At 39.0% G+C, this 20,237-nt stretch overlaps 1 protein-coding gene across 18 annotated transcripts in view; it reads right to left on the reverse strand.

The window, feature by feature from the left end:
* Positions 1–310: 310 nt before the first annotated feature.
* Positions 311–20,237, reverse strand: part of CDCA2 (cell division cycle associated 2) — a 29,055-nt gene continuing 9,128 nt past the window's right edge. For 10 of the 18 annotated variants that reach the window (XM_005285173.5, XM_005285169.5, XM_065584485.1 and 7 more), the window contains 9 exons: positions 18,610–18,697; positions 17,182–17,420; positions 16,636–16,723; positions 9,003–9,259; positions 8,495–8,546; positions 7,405–7,481; positions 6,472–6,609; positions 5,766–5,949; positions 311–3,581 (listed from right to left, as the gene is read on the reverse strand). In XM_005285173.5, the coding sequence (XP_005285230.2) occupies positions 2,293–3,581; positions 5,766–5,949; positions 6,472–6,609; positions 7,405–7,481; positions 8,495–8,546; positions 9,003–9,259; positions 16,636–16,723; positions 17,182–17,420; positions 18,610–18,697 (2,412 nt within the window). In that variant the 3' untranslated portion in view covers positions 311–2,292. The remainder of the gene's footprint in view (positions 3,582–5,765; positions 5,950–6,471; positions 6,610–7,404; positions 7,482–8,494; positions 8,547–9,002; positions 9,260–16,635; positions 16,724–17,181; positions 17,421–18,609; positions 18,698–20,237) is intronic. The other 8 variants (XM_065584480.1, XM_065584482.1, XM_065584487.1 and 5 more) reach the window with 1 other exon arrangement.

Here is a 20,237-nt window from a genome sequence, read left to right on the forward strand (position 1 = left end):
CCATTAGAGAGAGCATATTCTATCTTCGAGAAATGAGTTCAAGTTCCAAAAATGTGGAGAACAGCAAGAACAGATAAACGTGCAAACATTTAGTTAATGGAAGACTTGAAAAAAAGGTTGATGAAACAGTAAAAGAAAGTGGATGGGTCCTGATGAAGAACTGTCACTGAAATCAACAGTACAACACAAATGATATCTTTTGATGAAGTTTCTTGCAAAGTTGCTTGAGTAGTTCTTGTTTTCTGAAAGACTGGCAGTTGGTCTCTGCAGATAGGATAAGACAGACAGTGTTTCAATATGATTTTCTAACTTTACCAGAAGTACATAAGAAATTTTATTCCAGCTCAAAGTGGTCAAACAGGTTTACAACAGAGATGATTTTTCAATATTAAGAAACTGTTTTACAGCTGGCATATTTCACCTCACAGTTGAAGTAGTACAGCATGAAACATGAAAACAATACTGATTGTGTTAAGTAGACCATATTCAACATTTTATATTCTATAGCTCAAACTAGAAATAAGCAAACACTAAGATGGCAGGTCAACTACTGAGTACTGTATTGGGTACATATACACTGAATATTTAAAACATCCATAATGCAGTACTGTACTTCATTTTCTGGACATGTTCATATTCTTTTCTAGGCAGTTTAACTTTAAACATTAAAACAGGAAGTGTTGTATACAGTAAAGATTAAACATGCTTAACAATCAATCCTTCTGCAGAAATTGGGATTTCTTAATTAGTTGCGAATGAAAAGAACACAAGTCCATAGCAGTGGGAGCTCCAGACCTGCTGGTGCCAAGATGGTAAAGCAAAGTCTCTGCAGAACATAGGAAAAGTCTGCATCCCAGCAGGAGCTTTCTTCACTGTTATGTTAGTTGTAGAGGATCTCTATTTGTTAGCTTGTTTTTGAAATCTGGAAAAAAAGTTACATGGATTTCAAAAGTAATTTTTTATAAAAGCAGGATTCAGCAGATAGGAAATATCAATCCTTCAAACAATTACAGCTGGAAGGGTATTCCTGAAGCCATCATAGCTCAACTAGTAAAGACAAACTCAGGTTTTTACAGACTGTGACGGTAGGCTTCAAAATACAATGGAATTAGGGTTTGACTCATGCTCTGTCAAGAAGACCCAACACCATCAAGAATGAATTATTTCCCACCCCCCCTAAACAGTTTGTCAATATTGCTTTTTTTGATCCATAAGCTTTGGTTCTCTTTTCCCACAACAGGTGAGAGCCACGTGTGTGGTTGCTGGCATTTCTCTATGCAAGTGAAGGAATGAGAGACTTCACTTACTGATTGTACCACAGTGAGCTGGATATGCATATTGAGTCTGCCTATAAACTGTATCTTATCCAGTAACCACTCCAAAGTTTCAAAGGCAAACACATACTGCTATGTGCTTTCCACAAGGCTAAGTATAATCAACCATAATTCCTGCCTCAAAAAAATCAAGGCAACAGAACATTTGAAACCCTGGACTTCCATAGTACAGTATGTATTTTAGAGTAATTTTTTTTCCCCCCAAGTGGGTCTAAATATGAAAAGATCTAAATATAAAGAATCCTAAAGAATGTGAGCAAGCAACTGGGTCTTGCTCCTTAAAGAAGTCTTGTGCCTAAGACAAGCAGACTATTCTATAAACACTATTCTCCTTTGGCTGTAAATGTCACAGCAACGGAACAAAATGTATCTTGGGATACAATTCAGTAGTTTCTACGGCTATCCTTTCCACAGGAAGGAGGCGTGTGTGTTCTTCTGCCTCAACTGACTGAAACCCCTTATATTTCCAATAAATAATCAAAGTGTGTATTTATTCTCTTGACAGTTACTTTTGTTACAGCTTTTACTACTGCTTCAATGAATCAATCCTTGTAGCTCCCAGTATTCTTATAAGAAATATTTCATCACTTTGCTTTGCGATCAGTACCATTTCTGCTAGAAATAGGAAGTGCTGATTCCTAGCATCAAGAGATTAAAACTTCACCCTTGTTTGCCCATCATTGCTGACTAATACACCTGTACTCTCAATGCTGAGCTAGCTTTTCTTCAGTTGTTTCGCCAAGCATTTTGAAACTGTCAAGCTAAAGGACAATTTAGGTTACTTGGCAAACGAACAAATAAACTGAATACTTATACAAATGTCTGTGACCAGAGAAATAGAAATAGGGCATTACTTAAGTGACTTAAATACAGATAACTGAATTGAAGCCAAAGAAAATCTACATTCAAATACTGACCTTTAAAAAAAAAAAAAAAAAAAATGGATGGCCCAATCTGCCTAGGCATTAGAATGGTTCTCAAAGGATACTTCCACTTCAGACTCCTTTTGGTAATTTTTATTATTGTACACAAGGCTTGCCCTTCTCTTTTTCCGTGTTTGAGTTATATTTTTGGTTTCCTGGGAAGCGGATGCACACATGCTCCTCCTGCGTGTTTTGCAAGAACCCCCTGCAACAGGAACACATTCATTGTTCTCTTTCCCCAAAGCTGAAAATTGGATCCAATTTTCTTGTCTTTGATTAATGTTCTCAGATTCTTTAAAGATGGATGCAGACATCGTCCTCCTCGATTTGCAAGCAGAATCTGACAAAGAGTTCTTGTGAATCTCAGTAGGTATTTTAATCCACGCAAGTCCCTCATTTTCTGCATTTTTATGCAGCCTCATACTCCGTCTTACCTTTTTTTCATGATCCTCATTCGCCTTCAAGAAGGACTGTTCTATAGAGTAATGTAGATCACTAAACATTTCTGAGTCATTTTCTATTCGGGGTTCTTGCTCATTAGAATAAGAACTAGAGAGATTGTTTCCAAATGCTTCAAAATGGAGATTCTCAAGTTCAGAAAGGTACATAGTGCTTCTGCCTTTTCTTGAAGGCCTTTTGAACCTTTTAAGACTGGCATCACTGTCAGCTGTTCGTTCTCTTGCAAAGTCTGTAACAGAACATCCAGTTTGAGCATTTTCACTTACACGGATGTCCTGCAGGTTTAAGAACTCTAGCTCATTTAGCATCTCTGAGTTACTTGAAGGATGATCACTTTCCAGTACACATTCATTTTCTATTAAGACATCTCTCACTTTTTCATGTTCTTTGTTGTCAGATGTATCAAGTGGGGAAGTGCTCTTAATTTCTTGCATAATAGTGTTTAGTAGTGGCAAAAGAGAATTTGATTTTACAATGATAGGTGAAGTGTGTTCTCTCATAAGACTGGGCTCAGACTGCTGACAGCTGGTCTTATTGCGGTCTTCTTCATTGGTCTGATTATTCACACAAACATCACTCTCTTTCTGTTCTAGTGACATTAAGGATGATCCCAGCTCATTTTCTGTTTGAATGTTTTCCTGTATATTAAGCACCTCAATATTAATGGTTGAAGCAGGATCAGGGCCACTGTCTGATGACTGACACTCAATGCCACTGGTGCTGCTGGCTTCTACAATGTCAAGTTCTTTAGTGTTTGGACGTTTGTTTGTTATAGGCACTTTCCTTTTGATTCTTCCAACCACTTTTTTCTGTTCAGCGACTTCATTCATAGATCCTATGTGTACATTGCTGGATTTGGAATAATCTAAAAGGATATATAAAGTTTACAATTTAAAAAAGCTATATTGACACAAATTTATACTCAAGAGAATACCTGAAAGTAAATGTAAAGTTTCAATTTATTACAAAGAAGTAAAACCGTCACAGTATTTTACACTCTCCTCCCAAAGAACAGCAGTTTCAAGTAGTTAACACTGGCAGTTATTGTCAAAGCTATTCCGCACCGGTCATCTACCCAAGCATACAGTCTTTCTAGTCAGACCATTCTACAAATAATCAGAATTTTATAGGAAAGTTTGAAAGAGACCGACTGGCTTCAGTCAAATTAATAAAAGGCATAGGGAAGCAGCATACTTTCAGAGGCGGCCTGACATGTTAACGTGCATCAAGACCAGCTAGGCAATATCGTTTCAATCATGGGCAGAATTATGAGCTGCCCAGAAACACTAATCCAAAACAGGCTTTGATACTAGCATTTGAGATGCCTCTTCATTTCCCATTAAGTTAGGGTTTACTTGAAGTTGATTTGAGAGGTAAAATATCACAATTCCCAGTGGAAAGATCACTCCACATTGGGTTGACTGGGAAAATTTAAAGGATCCAGGGGTGCAGGTGAAGGAAAGCATTAACCCTTCCCTCTCATGGCGGAAAGAGAATTTTATTAACAGATGACATGCTCCAAGCTATCATAACCAACATGGCAGCAGGCCACCTGCCTGCTACAGTAGTCAAGACACCATGCTGCTTCTAATCAGTCTATCTTTTCTTCTAGCTGCTTAACTTACTATTGCATTATAGTCACAAGGTCCCCCCTGAAAATTAAATATTACAATTCATATTCTGTATGCCTCACTGTATTAAATTTAGTACTGTGCACTAAGCTTCCCACTTCTACTATTCCATTTGTTTCCTTCACACTCCTCCTTTGCACTTCCTTTTATGATACACATGCCTGAAACTTTCTTCCTGTCCTGATAAGACAAGCAATTACCTTCTCTTCTTTCAAATCCTTCAAAATGAACCAGAACACTTCACAAGTCTCAACTGTAGTACCAACTAATGAATTTTTAGTTTAAAGAATCCTAACTATTTCTTTCCAGCCATAACATTTTTGCAGCACTATGAGATACTGATCTTTTGGTCATCCTGTGCAACATGCCTGTTTTGTCTGAGAACTTAAGCGCCCGAGAGCAGGAAACAAGTCTTCTCTTTTGTGCAGTGTGAAGCATATTGCTGGTGTTCAAATAAAAAGATAGTATTCATGAGGCGGAAATATCAGTTTAACTAAAATATCTATAAAATAGTTGACCCTCACTACCAGGAGACAAACTGGAAGGTAGTGGTTGCAGTTTTTAGAAAGGAGGAACAGATCTAGATCTATACAGACTAACTTTGAGGTCACATGATATGGGGTCACAGGATTCCAAAATCCTGAGAACCCATTCTTTAGAGAACCATAGCTTTGTGTGCGTGCACAGACTTACACTATATGTAAAATGTTAAAACAGAGGTAGACAGGGAAACTAAGATTTCCAGTTTGTTCATAGATGCTTAAGACTAAAAATTTTTTTTGTTTTTTTAAATCTCATTAGGAGTTTGTCCAAAGCTCAAAAATGTAGATATAATTTGGCAAGTGAGCTAATCAAAACATCCTTTGGGCATATCAGTGATTAACAACATGCAGATTTCAAATTTTTCCAAGGTCTTCAGAATAACCTGGCCAATATTTTTCTTTAATGTAATGGATGAAGTGTACCTCTATGGTCCCTCAGTTGTGTCAATCCATTCATTAAAAAAATTACTGTAAACTAAAAATCACACAAGATAGCCTGAGGTTGAGGACCTAACCAACCCTCAAAAAACAAAGTTTAGGATTGACCACCTCAAGGATTTTCTGCCTTACCCAATCACCCCATTTATTTGATGGGCTCTTCTTGTAACAATTTAAATTTAAATTGCTACATTGTAAGAGTGCAGTTTTATCCAGCTGGGGCTTTGTAACAGCACCGTAGATTTCCTGGATCATATCACTGAAGTATGATTTTTTTTTCTCCCCCACTTTCTCCAGGATTCTTCTTCACAAGATGATAAAGCTCAGATTTATTAGACTTTTTATATATGCATAGAGGCAAGAAAGTTAACAGCTTTTACAGTTTTATCATTGATTAAATCAAAAGTGAAAGTGTCTGAAAGGGAGAAAGACTATTACCTGAGAAGAGCAGAATGTGTGTCTTAGGTGAGTTTGGAGAAGATGGTGCAGAAGAGAAGACCTCTGGGATCTCAGGAATTGGGCTCAAAAGAGGTTTCTTGGAAGCTACTTCTCTCTGACCATACAAGGATTTTTCTACCTTTTTCTTTCCTCTTTTTCCTCCATAACCTCTAAGTTTTACCTTCTGAAAAGGTTTAGAAAAAACAGTATTATCCCTTTTAAGTTTTTCCAATAAATCTATATCAACTAACAGTTTATTTATAGGGAGAAGCATACATTTAGGTAATATTTTAAGAAAATATGGTGTAACTGGACCAAAGTTATTCATTGTTGAATACAATAACTGGTATGGGAGTTACATCTTAGAGAAAGCTTAAGGGGTCCTTTCTGTGCTATACTGTTGTACGAGGTTACCCCTGCCTCTCATAAGAGAGGTCTTAAGGAAAATGGTATAAAAGTTATAGGTATATAAAGGCTATTGGGCCCAGCTTCACCAGTGGTACAGGAAGGGATTAGTGAGAGTGAGACACCTGTAAGATTTAAAAAAAATGTGTTGGCACTGGCATAAAAACAAACCCGCCAAAAAAACATTATGAGCAGATCTTGTAATTACTGAAGACATCCATGAGAAACTAGTTTCAGGAGTCATCTAGGGCAGGAAAAATTGAGTGAGATATTCACACAACTGCAGTGTGCGGTTACTTACGGATATCCTTTTGGGGGCAGATTTGTTTTCCTTTCCTCTTTGAACCTTGCTCTTTCTTAGATTTTTAATATCTTGAGCATTTTTGGCTGTTATATCTGTCGAGATGGTAACACCAGTCTCTTCTGAAATGTTGATATACTGTTGAGGAACATCAATTCTTTTAAAAAGAGTACAGAAGCCATAACAATCTCAAAGTTATAAATCTTATGTTTATTTCACTTGATTAACCAACGAAGTCACGATAGCAATATTATTGCAGCGGGGAAGAAAGTTTTACCCCCACCCCATGCAGTTAAATATTGTCCTTTTTAAATATTTATTTTAAGGAGGGTGGATTGGTCTTCTGGCCTATCCTATTTCCTCATTAAAGTGCCCCAACCTGTAACTAGAGCTATACACCTCTATGCAGTGAGTCTAGTAAGGGATAGTATTGGAATATGATAGAATCCTGTGCAAGAAACTCTGTGAGCCACAAGTTCCTGATATCTAATAGTTGGGTGTCATGCTGCTATTAGACTACTGGGCCAGCAAGTTAACACATTCTTTAATATTGCTAGCTGGAACACCAATCAATCACTACCTGCAGCATACTGACCTAACTGTAAATGTTAACCCTACCACGCACACATATATCCTGAAGATCTTACAGCAATCAAAAAAATTATATAGTGAACAGGAATGAAATTTGAAAATTATCAAGAAGAGTTTATAATTGTGCAAGATTGAGTGTGGAAAAAGTAAACCAACTTTTAAAATAAAATTATGAAAGTATCACTGTTTTGTTAACCTTACCAATATTTATTTTTAAAAAGTATTTAAAGGAAGCTCTCAATCATTTGTCACCAAAATCTAACAATACAAAAAGTTATTAATATTTGAGTTATTTGGAAGTTCAATAAAAATTACCAAAAGAAAATATTAAAAGACACTTACCTTTCTTTTAGTAGAGGACCGGGTTATTCTGGTACAAGAGTTTTTGTTATCAAAGGAATTCATTTCTGTTAAATACACTGGAAAAGAAGAATCTTGGTTAAACTAAGAACAGCAGATATACCTGAAATTTCCCAAGACAGGTATATCTCCTCTCACTATACACCTTGTCTCACCTTTTTTTAAATTACTCTTATTTGTTTAGTGTATAAAGTATGCCAAGCCCTTTAAACAAACATACAAGACAGCCTTTTCCCTGAAAAAAAAATTACAGTCGTAGATCAAAATATGACAAGCAGGTACATGAAAAACTGAAGGGCTTGGGGTAAGGAAAGGGAGGACAAAGATTACAGCAGCAAAGTAACGTGGTTACTTAAAAAGAGGTATGCACATACCTTGTTTATTTTTAGAGTTTTAATTTGTTTTTGGCTTTTGTTTGTTATTTACATTGTAAAAATCCCTATATTAATACAGACTTCAAAACAAAAAAACCCCAAAAAACAAAAAACCCAAAAACCAAACAAACAGATATATCCAAGTTACTAAGCCCAGTTCATGTTGGACCTCGCAGTTAAAGAGCCATATTTCACCAGGAGTTAACGTTGTCCTAGAGATTGATCCTGTACCCAATCGGGATCAATGGCAAAACTCCCAATGATTCAATGTGCATGATCAGGCTATAAATGAGTAGGTCTAACCAAGAGAACCTTTTAGGCAGAATGTGAAATCAAATCCTAAATGCTTGCTGATAAAGCCTTTATGTCCACCACATCATCATACATTTTTTACATGCTGATCACACTAGGCACTCAGTTAAAAACATGAAAAACAAGCAATAAATTCAACTTCGACCAGGCACACACACAAATTCTGAGGCTTCAGTGAGACTGAGTTGGCCTATGAGCCAGTGAAAAATTAACATTTCTGATGCTTCAACATTGTGTCTTGTTTATCCCAAAGTTATTTTCAAGTTTTATCAAACAGCAGCATTAAACATAGTTCAATATCAAATGTAAGCATGTGTCCTTGGCATCTTTATGCTAAGAGATATCAAATATACAAATTAAGAAACCATATTATAACCCAACTTTACCTTTCCTATTCTCAGGGACTGCTACAGACTCTTGAAGAGGCTTAACATATTCCTGTATTTACAAAAACAAAAATAAATGTTAAAAATCACACACACACACGTCTTTCAATATTTCAAAAACCTGCTTAAAGTGGCATATGAATGACCTAATGGAATTTTCCTTTCTTTACAGGATGAAAGAGCTTACTAATTGTCACACATACCATGTTTCATAATGTCTCTACAAAAAGTATGAAAGGCTCAAGAAACAAAATGAGGCTAAATACGACATACTTCCAATATTGTAACAGAATTCACTCCAAATGGCAAATCTGCAGGCAGAACAGCTATGCAGGATGCCTAAGGCAAATGAAGCAAACAATTTAATGTTTAAAGAGTAACCATTCCAAGATGTTAAAATCTGGACTAATTTGACATTTCAAATTTTTTTTAAAAAAAGAACAAAATGGAATGATAAAACTGATTGTAGAGATTAAGTAGCCATTGTAATAAATTAAAGCAAACTCACATCATCACCATCACAGTCATCAAAATTTGGCTGGGATAAAGGTTCTCTCATAGGACTTATTACTGTGGAAGGGCTATCGCTTTGTGAGCCTGGGTTACTGATTGGGGTCGCTCCTTTATGCAATGGTGTATTTGCAGGCAAGGTTTTATCAAATACTTCTGGGCTTAGCTCCTCTCCAAAAGTAACCTTCTTTCTCTTCATTGGCTTTTCAGAGCTGTACTCATCTGTTGTGTCTATTGTTTTAGTACTGCTTCTATCTGTAACAAAAGATATTAAATTCATAGTGACCTCAAATGCGATTAATGGAAATATTACACTTTAAATTCTCTTATTTTATTTACCGACTTGAACAGGCAATTATTTCAAGCACAGAATTCCTAATGAAGTCAACAGGATTTTTCAGTATGGATCTACAGTATTACAGATTTGAGAACTATGGAAAAAGGAGACAAAAATATAGGAGACCTAGTTTTACAAGAAACTCAAATATAACTGAAGATTAATTGCTTTATGGTTTTTGGTAGGAAGAAATAGAAAACTATTGACTACAAAAAAGGAATCCCAGAGTTACTCTTTTATCAGGTTCCATCTGAAGAAGCTATTCAACAGGTAAGATGGACTGCCAGGTTCTGACGTATCCAAATATTGCTTGAAAGTTAGTGTTAAATGATATTGTTCTAACATTTTCACCGTAACTATCAAAAGTTAGTTGTCACCTTACATCAGTTCAGTAGCCTGCATGCTCGGGGTCTCAGTCCAACCTGGGAGGGCAGTTATCCATCCACCACCACTGCAATGAGCATCTTTTAAACTAAACTACTACCTATCAAAGATAGTCACTTCAGAACAGAAGGGGATATATTGGTTGGGTGGTATGGAGAACCGCTCATGTTTCTAAATTGTGAAGTGTTTATGTAAGTGAACATTATAGTAATCTTGCATACATAGTGCCTTTCATCCACAGTGCTTTACCAACTAATAAATTAGGGGCAAGATTGTGGCCTGGGCTGCATATAACTCAGCTGTGCCTCTGTACAACAACCTGGACCTTGGCTCTGGGTGCAAAGAGATAAAGGGATATTGTGTCACTGCTCCTCCATCCCCCCCCCCCCCCCCCCCACACACACACACTCTAAGCACATTTTTGGTTCCACCTGTGACGGGTTGGATCACAGAAACCCCCTGAGAGCTGCCACCTGACGTGCCAAGATTACTTCCCCTCTCCCTCCCCCCCCCCCCCCCCCCCGCTTTCCCTGCCAGCTTGGGACCCCAACACCCTGTCTTGCTGAGCCAGACACTCCCGTCTGCTCCAACAAAGACCCAGGGTCTGAATTACTTGCCCCAAACCTGCAGGTTTACCTGAAAGCAGCTAACAGAAGTGTTCCTGTCTAACACTCAGATGCCCAACTCCCAATGGGGTCTAAACCCAAATAAATCCATTTTACCCTGTATAAAGCTTATACAGGGCAAACTCATAAATTGTTCGCCCTCTATAACACAGATAGAGAGATATGCACAGTTGTTTGCTCTGACAGGTATTAATACATACTCTGAATTAATTAATAAGTAAAAAGTGTTCTGTCTGTTACTACTTGGAACCACTTAAATCCTACATTCTGTATTTAATAAAATCAAAGTAAGTCACCAATCAAAATAAAATAAAATGCGCAAATCTAGGTCTAATCAAACTGAATACAGATAAGATCCTCACCAGTTCCAGAATGCTCCCCTTTACAGATTAATCTCCTTTTAGCCTGGGTCCAGCAATCACTCACACCCCTTGCAGTCACTGCCCTTTGTTCCAGTTTCTTCCAAGTATCCTGGGGAGTGGAGATGCTCTCTCTTTAGCCAGCTGAAGATAAAATGGAGGGGTCTCCCAGGTGTTTAAATAGACTCTCTCTTTTGGGTGGAGACTCCCTCCTCACCTGTATGCAAAGTCCAGCTCCAAGATGAAGTTTAGGAGTCACCTGGGTAAGTCACATGTCCATGCATGACTCACAGTTTTTACAAGTGGCATCCATTGTTTACATGCTACCTTGAATGTCCTCAGGTAGACTTATGTGGATTGGAGCATTCCAAGATCCATTTCCTTTAAAAAGAACAGGAGTACTTGTGGCAACTTAGAGACTAACAAATTTATATAGTCTCTAAGGTGCCACAAGTACTCCTGTTCTTTTTGCGGATACAGACTAACAGGGCTGCTACTCTGAAAATTGTCCTTTAAGCGTTTCTTGATTAAGTACTTAATTTCAACATTCCTTTCTCCAGGAACTGACCAAATGCTCTACTAAGGCTTTGGCTACACTGGCGCTGTACAGCGCTGCAACTTGCTGCGCTCAGGGGTGTGAAAAAACACCCCCCTAAGTGCAGTGAGTACAGCGCTGTGAAGCGCCAGTGTAATCAGTGCCTGCAGCGCTGCAAGCTACTCCCCTCGGAGAGGTGGAGTACATACAGCGCTGCAAGAGCTCTCTCACGGCGCTGGCGGCGTGACTATACTTGCGCTTCACAGCGCTGCCGTGGCAGCGCTGTGAAGTCCCGAGTGTAGCCAAGCCTTAGGGTTATTTAGAAATCAAGCCAGTACATAGCCAACATTCATAACATTCATAACTTCGAATACAAAAATGATACATGCATACAAATAGGATTAATACATTCAGTAGATCATAACCTTTGAGATATGTTACATGGCATATGTAGCATAAAACACATTCTAAGCATATTTCCATAAAGCCTTATGGGAGATACCATCATACCCTCCCCGAGCTTACTGCCAGAGACTTGGACACTGTCCATGGCGGAAGCAGTACATGTAAAATCCCTGTTTGTCACACTCCTGTTCAGTACCTTTAAGCCATATGATGTCATTCTTAAGGATCCTAGCCAGTTTTGGGGTTCCTGATCCCCAGATGCCTGAAAACAGGTTGGGGTGTAGTATTGCTAACAGAATGCAGACAGCAATATCTGTTAAAGTGGAAGTGTCTTGGCATTTAGCCACCAATGCCATGAGGCGGTGTGCCTCAGTTTCCCCTTCTACACAGCAGCATGGGCCTGTTATGCTTTTGCTGCTTTTTACAGGTATGGGCTGAAAAGTAACATGCTGGTGGGGCTGTCTTGTCACCATCCCTAGCATGTACAACAGTTTCTTCCACAAATCAGGTATGTCCCACATCTTTAAAGGGTTTACCACTAGTATGAATTCTTTTGTTTTATCCCACAGGTGAATTAGCAAGACACAAGGTTAACAGCAAATCTACAGTAGACAGGCTTCATTCACTCAATTGGACTTGTTTAGCATCAATTGCATTTTCCCAGTTCTCTGTGCCCTCTGGTAGACACTCCGATGCAGATTCTTCTGCCTCTTTGGGGAAGGCTTCTAATTCAGGCATGTGTTTGGGTCTTTGGCCAGGAAAGGGTGTACTGCAACCATGCCTGCCCTTGGCCCCTCCCTCTGGAATTTCTCTGGGCTGGACCCCACTCCCTTGTGAAGTTCCACCAATGCAGAGATTTCTCCCCCGCCCTGTCTTGGAGAGATAGTTTTATCTCTTACAAGTGTAGCAAGAACAACATCTTTCAATGGGGCGCTCTGGACCCCTTTGGGCACCCCACTTTCTGTTCCCAACAGGTTAGCTGGATGGACTCCCCCCTTCCAGGAGACCTGACCCCCAGGTTTCCCTTAAAACCTGATCCAGAGGAGAGGGGCTGGCATTTTAAACGCAGACTTTTCACCCTCCTCCTGGGAAAAGTCCTTTCCTACAAAAAGTGGGTGGGACTCTGCCTGCCTCCCTCCCCACCCATCTGGGCTTCCCTCTGGGTCAGACCCTCTTGTGTCCCCCAAAAGGGAAGGTGACCCTGCTCCAGCTGTGGGCTCACAGCTACCAGCTATGACAGACCTTTCACTGGCCAGCAAAATCCCGCCCCTTTCACTCGGGTTGGGCTGGCGCCCAGCTACAGAGTCCTCTTGGGGTCTGTTCCCACCGCAGCGGTCACCAGGACCCCAACTTCCACCTTCGGGACACAAGTCTCTGTGCACCCCAGGGCAGGTCCTGCCCCCTGCTGATCTGCAACTTCCTGGCAGTCAGCAACCGGGGTGGCCCCCCGTTACAAGGTGGTACATCCCCCTCTCCCGGGGAGATGATTATGGAAAAGGAGCTGGCTTCGTCCAGCCCTTCCCTCTGGAACTTCCCTTGAGCCCCGGGGCTACAGGAACTGGCTACAACCATCCCTGCCTCCAAAGCTGCATCCTTTACTGCTGCAGAGGAATCTAAGAGACACCCTCCTATTCCCTCAGCAGTCCATGTGACTTCACCCATCTCCTCCGGGGCTTTTAGCACAAAGATTTCTTCTCACTGCTAACCAACCATGGGACAGATTCTGCCACATTAAAGAAATCATTCCCCAGTAGAAACGGTGCAAAATTGTGTGCCGCTGTTGCAACAGTTAGTTTAGCCTGCAGATCCCGAGTTTGCATGTGTACTTTAGCTAAAGGTGCAAGGACTTTGTAACCCCCTACCAGCTCTAATTCTGCCACTTTACCCGGCAACAAATCCTTCTCCTGGATCAGGTCCCTCCTGACCACAGAAATCTCAGCACCCGTGTCCCTCAATCCAAGAAGCACTTCACCATTGATTTTAACAGCATGCATATGCTCATTGCTTGGTTATGTGGAAGCAAGCTTTACAAATCCTGTGTGGAAAGAGGCCACAGCCTGGCTCTGAGAAGCCACAGTTTCATGTGTTACTTGTTGCCTGTTTCCACTTAGCAAGGGACACCTATTCCTCAGGTGCTCATTGGATTTACAATGATAGCACCTCTTGGGCTCTTCTGCTTGCACAGGAAATTTGGGGAAAGTACTAGGGGAATGGGGAGGTGACCCCCCAGCCTCCTTTTTCCCCAGGAGTAAAACGGTGATTCTGCTTTCCCCTGACCCTGTACCCCTCTGCCAGTGGTTTATGTTTGATTGCAGCTTGTGCTTGCTCATAAAAGTCTGCAAACGCAGCTAATTCACCCACTGCATTTACCTTTTTGTCCCACAAATACTGTTTTACATCATCACTGCACATATTCAGGAAGTGTTCTTGAGTAACCAGATCACATATCCCTTCGAAGCTTGTAATGCCTCCCCCTGCACCCCCCCCAATCTACCAAATCTCTCATTTCATTGGCATAAGCCACATTATTCAATCCAGATCCCCTCTTAAGACTCCTGAATTTAACCCTGTAGGTTTCAGGTGTAACCTGAAACTGTTTCAAAACCAAATCCTTAAATTTACCATAGTTTGAAGCATCATCAATATGCATCTTATTGAACATGTCCAGTGCTCTGCCAGTCAATTTTGCTATCAATGTGGTCATCTTTTGATCTTCAGGGATGGCATGGAGGGTGCATAGTCTCTCGAAGGTGATGAAATATTAGGCAATATCGCTGGATTCCTCATACTGTGGACACAGTCACTCCCATTTATGGATTTTTGGGGAAGTGGAGCCAGCAGGTGGAGGGTTTTGTCTCTTCGACTCCATTACAGCCAGTTCATGCTTCTGGGCCTCCCTAGCTGTCTCGTGGGCAGTTGTCTCTGCCTCCACCCTTGCGGTCTCTGCCTCCATGGCTCTCTTGTGGGCAGCCTCCTCCCTCTCCATCACTCTTTTATGTTCATTTTCTTTCTCTTTTGCTTCCAGTCTAGCCAGCTCTAGTTTGTTAGCTGCTTCACTGGTAGTCATTTTCCTGCTTTCTTCTGCTGGGCCACACCCCCTCTGCAGTTCACTGAAACTGAGATGCACTCAGCTCATTGTTCAGACTTTATTTTGCTTCCTTTTCTGTCCCTACTTCCTTCAACCGAAATAAGCAAACAGAAAATAACAAACCAGTAACTACTTTGTCCGTTTTCCAGCCACCACACTTAAAACTCACTTAAAATCACTACCAGTATCTGAAAGCAATCAGTTGTGCACAGATCCTGCTCGACTATGCCACTGTGACGGGTTGGATCACAAAAAACCCCTGGGAGCTGCCACCTGATGTGCCAAGACTACTTCCGCCCCCTGCTTTCCCTGCCAGCTCGGGACCCCAGCACCTTGTCTTGCTGAGCCAGACACCCCCGTCTGCTCCAAAGACCCAGGGTCTGAATTACTTGCCCCAAACCTGCAGGTTTACCTGAAAGCAGCTAACAGAAGTGTTCCTGTCTAACACTCAGATGCCCAACTCCCAATAGGGTCTAAACCCAAATAAATCCATTTTACCCTGTATAAAGCTTATACAGGGCAAACTCATAAATTGTTCGCCCTCTATAAAACTGATAGAGAGATATGCACAGTTGTTTGCTCCGATAGGTATTAATACATACTCGGAGTTAATAAGTAAAAAGTGATTTTATTAAATACAGAAAGTAGGATTTAAGTGGTTCCAAGTAGTAACAGACAGAACAAAGTAAGTCACCAAGCAAAAGAAAATAAAATGCGCAAATCTATGTCTAATCAAACTTAATACCGGTAAGATCCTCACCAATTCCAGAATGCTCCCTTTTACAGATTAATCTCCTTTTAGCCTGGGTCCAGGAAAGGAGTTATGCCTATGCGAGACAATTCCTTCCCTGCTGCAATACTGGGGTCTAGCCCTCACACACTCCATCTTCTTCCATCATTCAAGTGCAGTCAGCACTCGGGTAAGACATGGTCATTGTTTAATAGCCTGCATCAATCCTACACAGTAGTTTAAGACAAAGCAAACTGAGTCACATCTAACTGACATTACAAGAGTAGCTTAGATAGGCGGAATCCATAATGCAGTAGGAATTTGGCCAAATTTGTAATTTGGCCAGGAAACAGGGAAAATACCGTAACATTTAAGAAAAGAATCATGGAATTTTTATAACTTCTAGTGGTCAGAACCTCAGTTTGGCATAGTATAGTGAAAATGGCACCTCCAGAACTACAGTATGTCCTGGAGTATTAAGTACTGAGTCAGAGGGTAGGAAGCTTGCTACTAAGCAAACCAATTAATACTTCCTGGTCTTAAAAGTTCTCCATGTTAAGAACTGACTCAATGTCCAACAGGATCACAGCTCAAGATGATATTTTGGCCACAGGCTAAAAAGTAACTTTTTACTTACTGTAAGCCCTTCTGTCATTTGCAATTTCAGACAATCATATAATCCTACCGTGACCAATTTTTCACAAAAACCATTTTAACTTTGAAAGTATTTTAAAAGTTATATCCCAAGGATATTGCTGTACATTAAATATTCAGTTTTCTTATATCTTCTCACTATTAAAAAAAATATTAAATGGGCACTGTCCACTTGAAGTCATGTTTCCATCTTAAAGTTTTGTACCTGTTGTTGTATAATGGCAAAGATCACTGAAAGAAAGAAATTAGTGATATTGTCTTCCTTCCTCCCCCATTCACTTTGAGAATTTGATAGTACTTTGCATATAGACAGTTTCCTCTTTTTCTTTGTTCGTTGTACTACCTATCCCATGAAATAGGATGACATTTGTGCACTGCTTACTTACACTCTTTCCTCAAGTTCTGCAACAAAGAGACCAGTAGCAACAGCATCAAGTTCAACTTGACAGTGTTCCTTTTAATTAATGGGAAATAAAGATTATGCCAGTTTAGAAACGTATAAAAATTTCTGACCTGTTTGCAGTTCTTCACAACTTCTTGAGAGATCAGAGAATAAAAGAGGTTCATTTCCTTCCATGCCAGTAGTATTGCTTACGAGTTCCTATTAAGATCAACAGTGTTACTCCTGTCTAATCAATACAGTAGTGTAACACCTATTATTGTTATAACGCTTGCCTGTTCATGTTTAATTTATCCAAGTTTCAATTTTGAAAAAGGATAATGAAAGTCATCTTCTTTAAATAATTCTTAGTAATCAGCATAAACTGAGCATTAGATAATCTTGTTTTTTAGAATGTGTACTGTACATGTTGAAGGCCCCCTGAAACTTTCAAAATAAATTCAGACAAACCTCGTATATGAAAAAAGGTCACAGACATACCCCTTTCACAACCTAACAATTGTTTAATACAACTTCCAATGCATTTTGTTATACCATTAGTCAAAAAAGATGTTTCTTGGAAAACATGGTTCAGTTAAAAAAAGTTACTGAGTAGTGAATACAGTAATGCTTCTTTAACGTTTCAAGTTTATATTTATGGATGAGATCAATACACCAACCTTCACGTTCTCCATCAGTAGTTTTACTGGTGTTTTCTTCAGAACAGATCGAAGGCAGGAGGAGCCGTTATGTGATTGTTCACTGGATGGAAGGTTTCCCTTTTGTGGTGGCGTAACAGGTGGCATGGTTTCATCAAATATCTCCAAGCTCAGTTCTTCTGCAAAGGTAACTTTCTTTCTGCTTAGCTGCGATCCAGTATTACCTCCAACTTCCTCACTGATGCACTCAGAAGTAATATCTTCAAAATGAATACATAAATATCAAGATTTAAGGGCTTTAGATTTAACGTTAAAAAATTCAACATTTGTTGCAATACATGCATGCTGCTACTTAGTCTCAAAAAGCTGCTTAAGTGTGTGAATTCCTCAGAAGTTAGATTTTTGGTGTTGTGGTCTCCATTAGAGATGCATTATGCATGAGTTACATCCATACAATATCATATATGGTAGTTTATTTCCTGTGTTTAAAATATAGCTGATATAGTACTGCAATTATTTTCTTTTCTATTAAGATTGTGTCAGCATTTCTGTTATACTTCCTTATTTTCTGGAGGTTTAACATGCAGTTAAGGGAAGTGGTCAATGAGAGATGGATTATCACACTTTTATGTGAAATCTATGTTAATCATAAAAGTTCCTTAATTATAATCTCACCTTTCTTCGAGTCTAATGATATTTCTATTTCAAGGAATGCTTCAAATAATTACTATTTATGTGACATAAAACTTTACAAAACACATTCCAAATTGTTGGACTAAATATTTTGAGAGTTGGAAAACTGTTTTCATATGAGTACTTAACTCCTCATTAAAATAGCTTTTAGAGCTGCAGTACTTAAAGAAAGGAAACATTAAAGTATGAATGAAGAGCATTGACACTTATTAGAGCGTAAATTCGTATTGTGTTGTAATACTTGTTAGTTATAAAATAAAGCTTTTTAGAAGAGAAAGGCTTTTTAAAGGTAACATTAGAGGTTCAGAGTGATTAATAAATATCAAAAATTAGAGCAAAAGAATCATTTACATGAGACTGTTTCCTATCTTCGGGTTATTTTCTTTTCTACACTCTTGAGAATCTCCTATTACTCTTGTTGGGGTACAGAATATTTAATTTTCTATTAAATTCTCATTTAAAAGAAGCATTTCCAAATATTGTAGTTTATAGCAAAAAGAGCTGCATAAATCTGGGAACCAGATTAATTTGAGCCTCTCTGCAGCAGCAATTGAATAGTACTTTATCATCCCTGGCACATTTTTTGCCAGCATTGGTAATACAGCACAAAGCAATATTGACTTCTGTTGTATTTGAAACTCCTAATCATAAAAGGATAGCATCACTGCTTGTGAAATGGAAACATAATTAATAAGGCATATTTAGTTTTTAAGCTTCTAATAGAGTAGTAACAAAAGTAGTGATGAATCTTCTTACTGCGTGGTGTCTTTGGGATGCCCGTTAGTGGAATAATCTCTAAAGATAAGCTTCCAGATTCAGTAATTGGTGGCGTACAGGGAATTTCCTAGAAAAAGGAAATTATAGCTCTTTTTACCAGAATACTGATATGCAAGGAAACACAGTAAAACAGTTTTCAAAAAATATAAAAAGTCATGGATATTTTTAAAGCAAAAACCTGAATGCAGCTTTGTTACTTAAAGTTATTAGCAGTGAACCATAAAGAAAATGTATTTTGTTTGTGCTCATTGAAATTTGTTTCTATGTCTAAATAGTCTTTTTAAAGGAGTGGTTTCAAATGCTTATTTTTCACCTCTGATGTATCAACTCTGATAGTCAAGGGAAGACAGAGGAGCTTCTGGAGGACAAGAATTGGAGCTCTCAATCCTAAACTGAAGGGATGGAGTGCTGAATCTTTTACAAAAAAAGCTTCTCTCTTAAGTGGTTCAGTTAAACAGTAAATAAATCAAGAACCAAAAAAGTTAAGCTTTCTGACTAAACATCCTCTCGCTCTACAAATGCTCAGTTCCAGTCCTCAAAACACACACACACACACAAGGCAGGCAAGACTTGATATTTCCAATGTAAATCAAAATCAAAACCAAACCAACCCCCAGCCCCAAATTTTAACTGGAGACAAGCCTGAGGCCCATTTAGAAGAAAGACGAGGATAAAATATTAAAAGGCTTTGCAGTTCACTTGGAAGGCTCTCAGTACAGGATCAAATAGACTAATAAGTTACCTATCTGTAGGCAAGGACTGTGAGGTAACTGTTGGCAAATAGTGACTTTAATAGCAACTCCTGCTTATGACTTTTTCCCTTTTTCTTTGAGCATATAATGCATGTTAAAGAGTCAGGTAATATTCCTTCTGTAGGAATATAGTTTTCATTATCACATTACTAGTCTCTTTAGTTGACTTTATTGCCACAAAATATCAGCAAGGCCAAAAGCTTATCAGAATTCAAAAGAGGATTTCAAATGTATGTACATGAGAAAAATCAGAGGTACATTAGTTGGGAATAAAAATAAGGAAAATAAAGTAGTAATATATTTCAGGGAACAAAGTACCGACTAACTGATGCGGGTTAGGAAGAAACTTCCCTAAGAGCTGTTTTTTTGTTGCAGGTTACTTGCACCTTTCTCTGGAGCTTCTGGTGGAGGCCACTATCAGACAGGACACCTGACAAGATAGACCAGTGGACTAGCAATTCTGATGTATGGTATATCTTAAGTAGAACTTGTATTACATCCAGTAGGGTTTCTCTCCCCTTCCCCTATTTGTGCAGCGGCAATAACATGCCTTTTTCCTTGAGGAGGAGAGGCATGGAGAACCTTTGTTTTGCATCTCTTCTGAATGACTACATTAGTTAACCGACATGTTCAAATTTGTCCACATGAATCTCATAGTTGTAACTGGCAGAACCTAGAGCACACATGGAGAGTGTTTCCAATGAAGAGGTATTGCTCTGTACCATTATCATCAAGCTCTACCCTCATGTAGAACTTTGAAGTGTGATTTGACCTATGTACAAGAAATCTACAGATGCCAAATGTAGTAAGTTACAAAATTAAAATAATATTCATTTCTGTAAATGGAAGTTTTAA

Source organism: Chrysemys picta, chromosome 2 (genome assembly GCF_011386835.1).
Source record: "Chrysemys picta bellii isolate R12L10 chromosome 2, ASM1138683v2, whole genome shotgun sequence".
NCBI classification, from domain to species: Eukaryota; Metazoa; Chordata; order Testudines; family Emydidae; genus Chrysemys; species Chrysemys picta.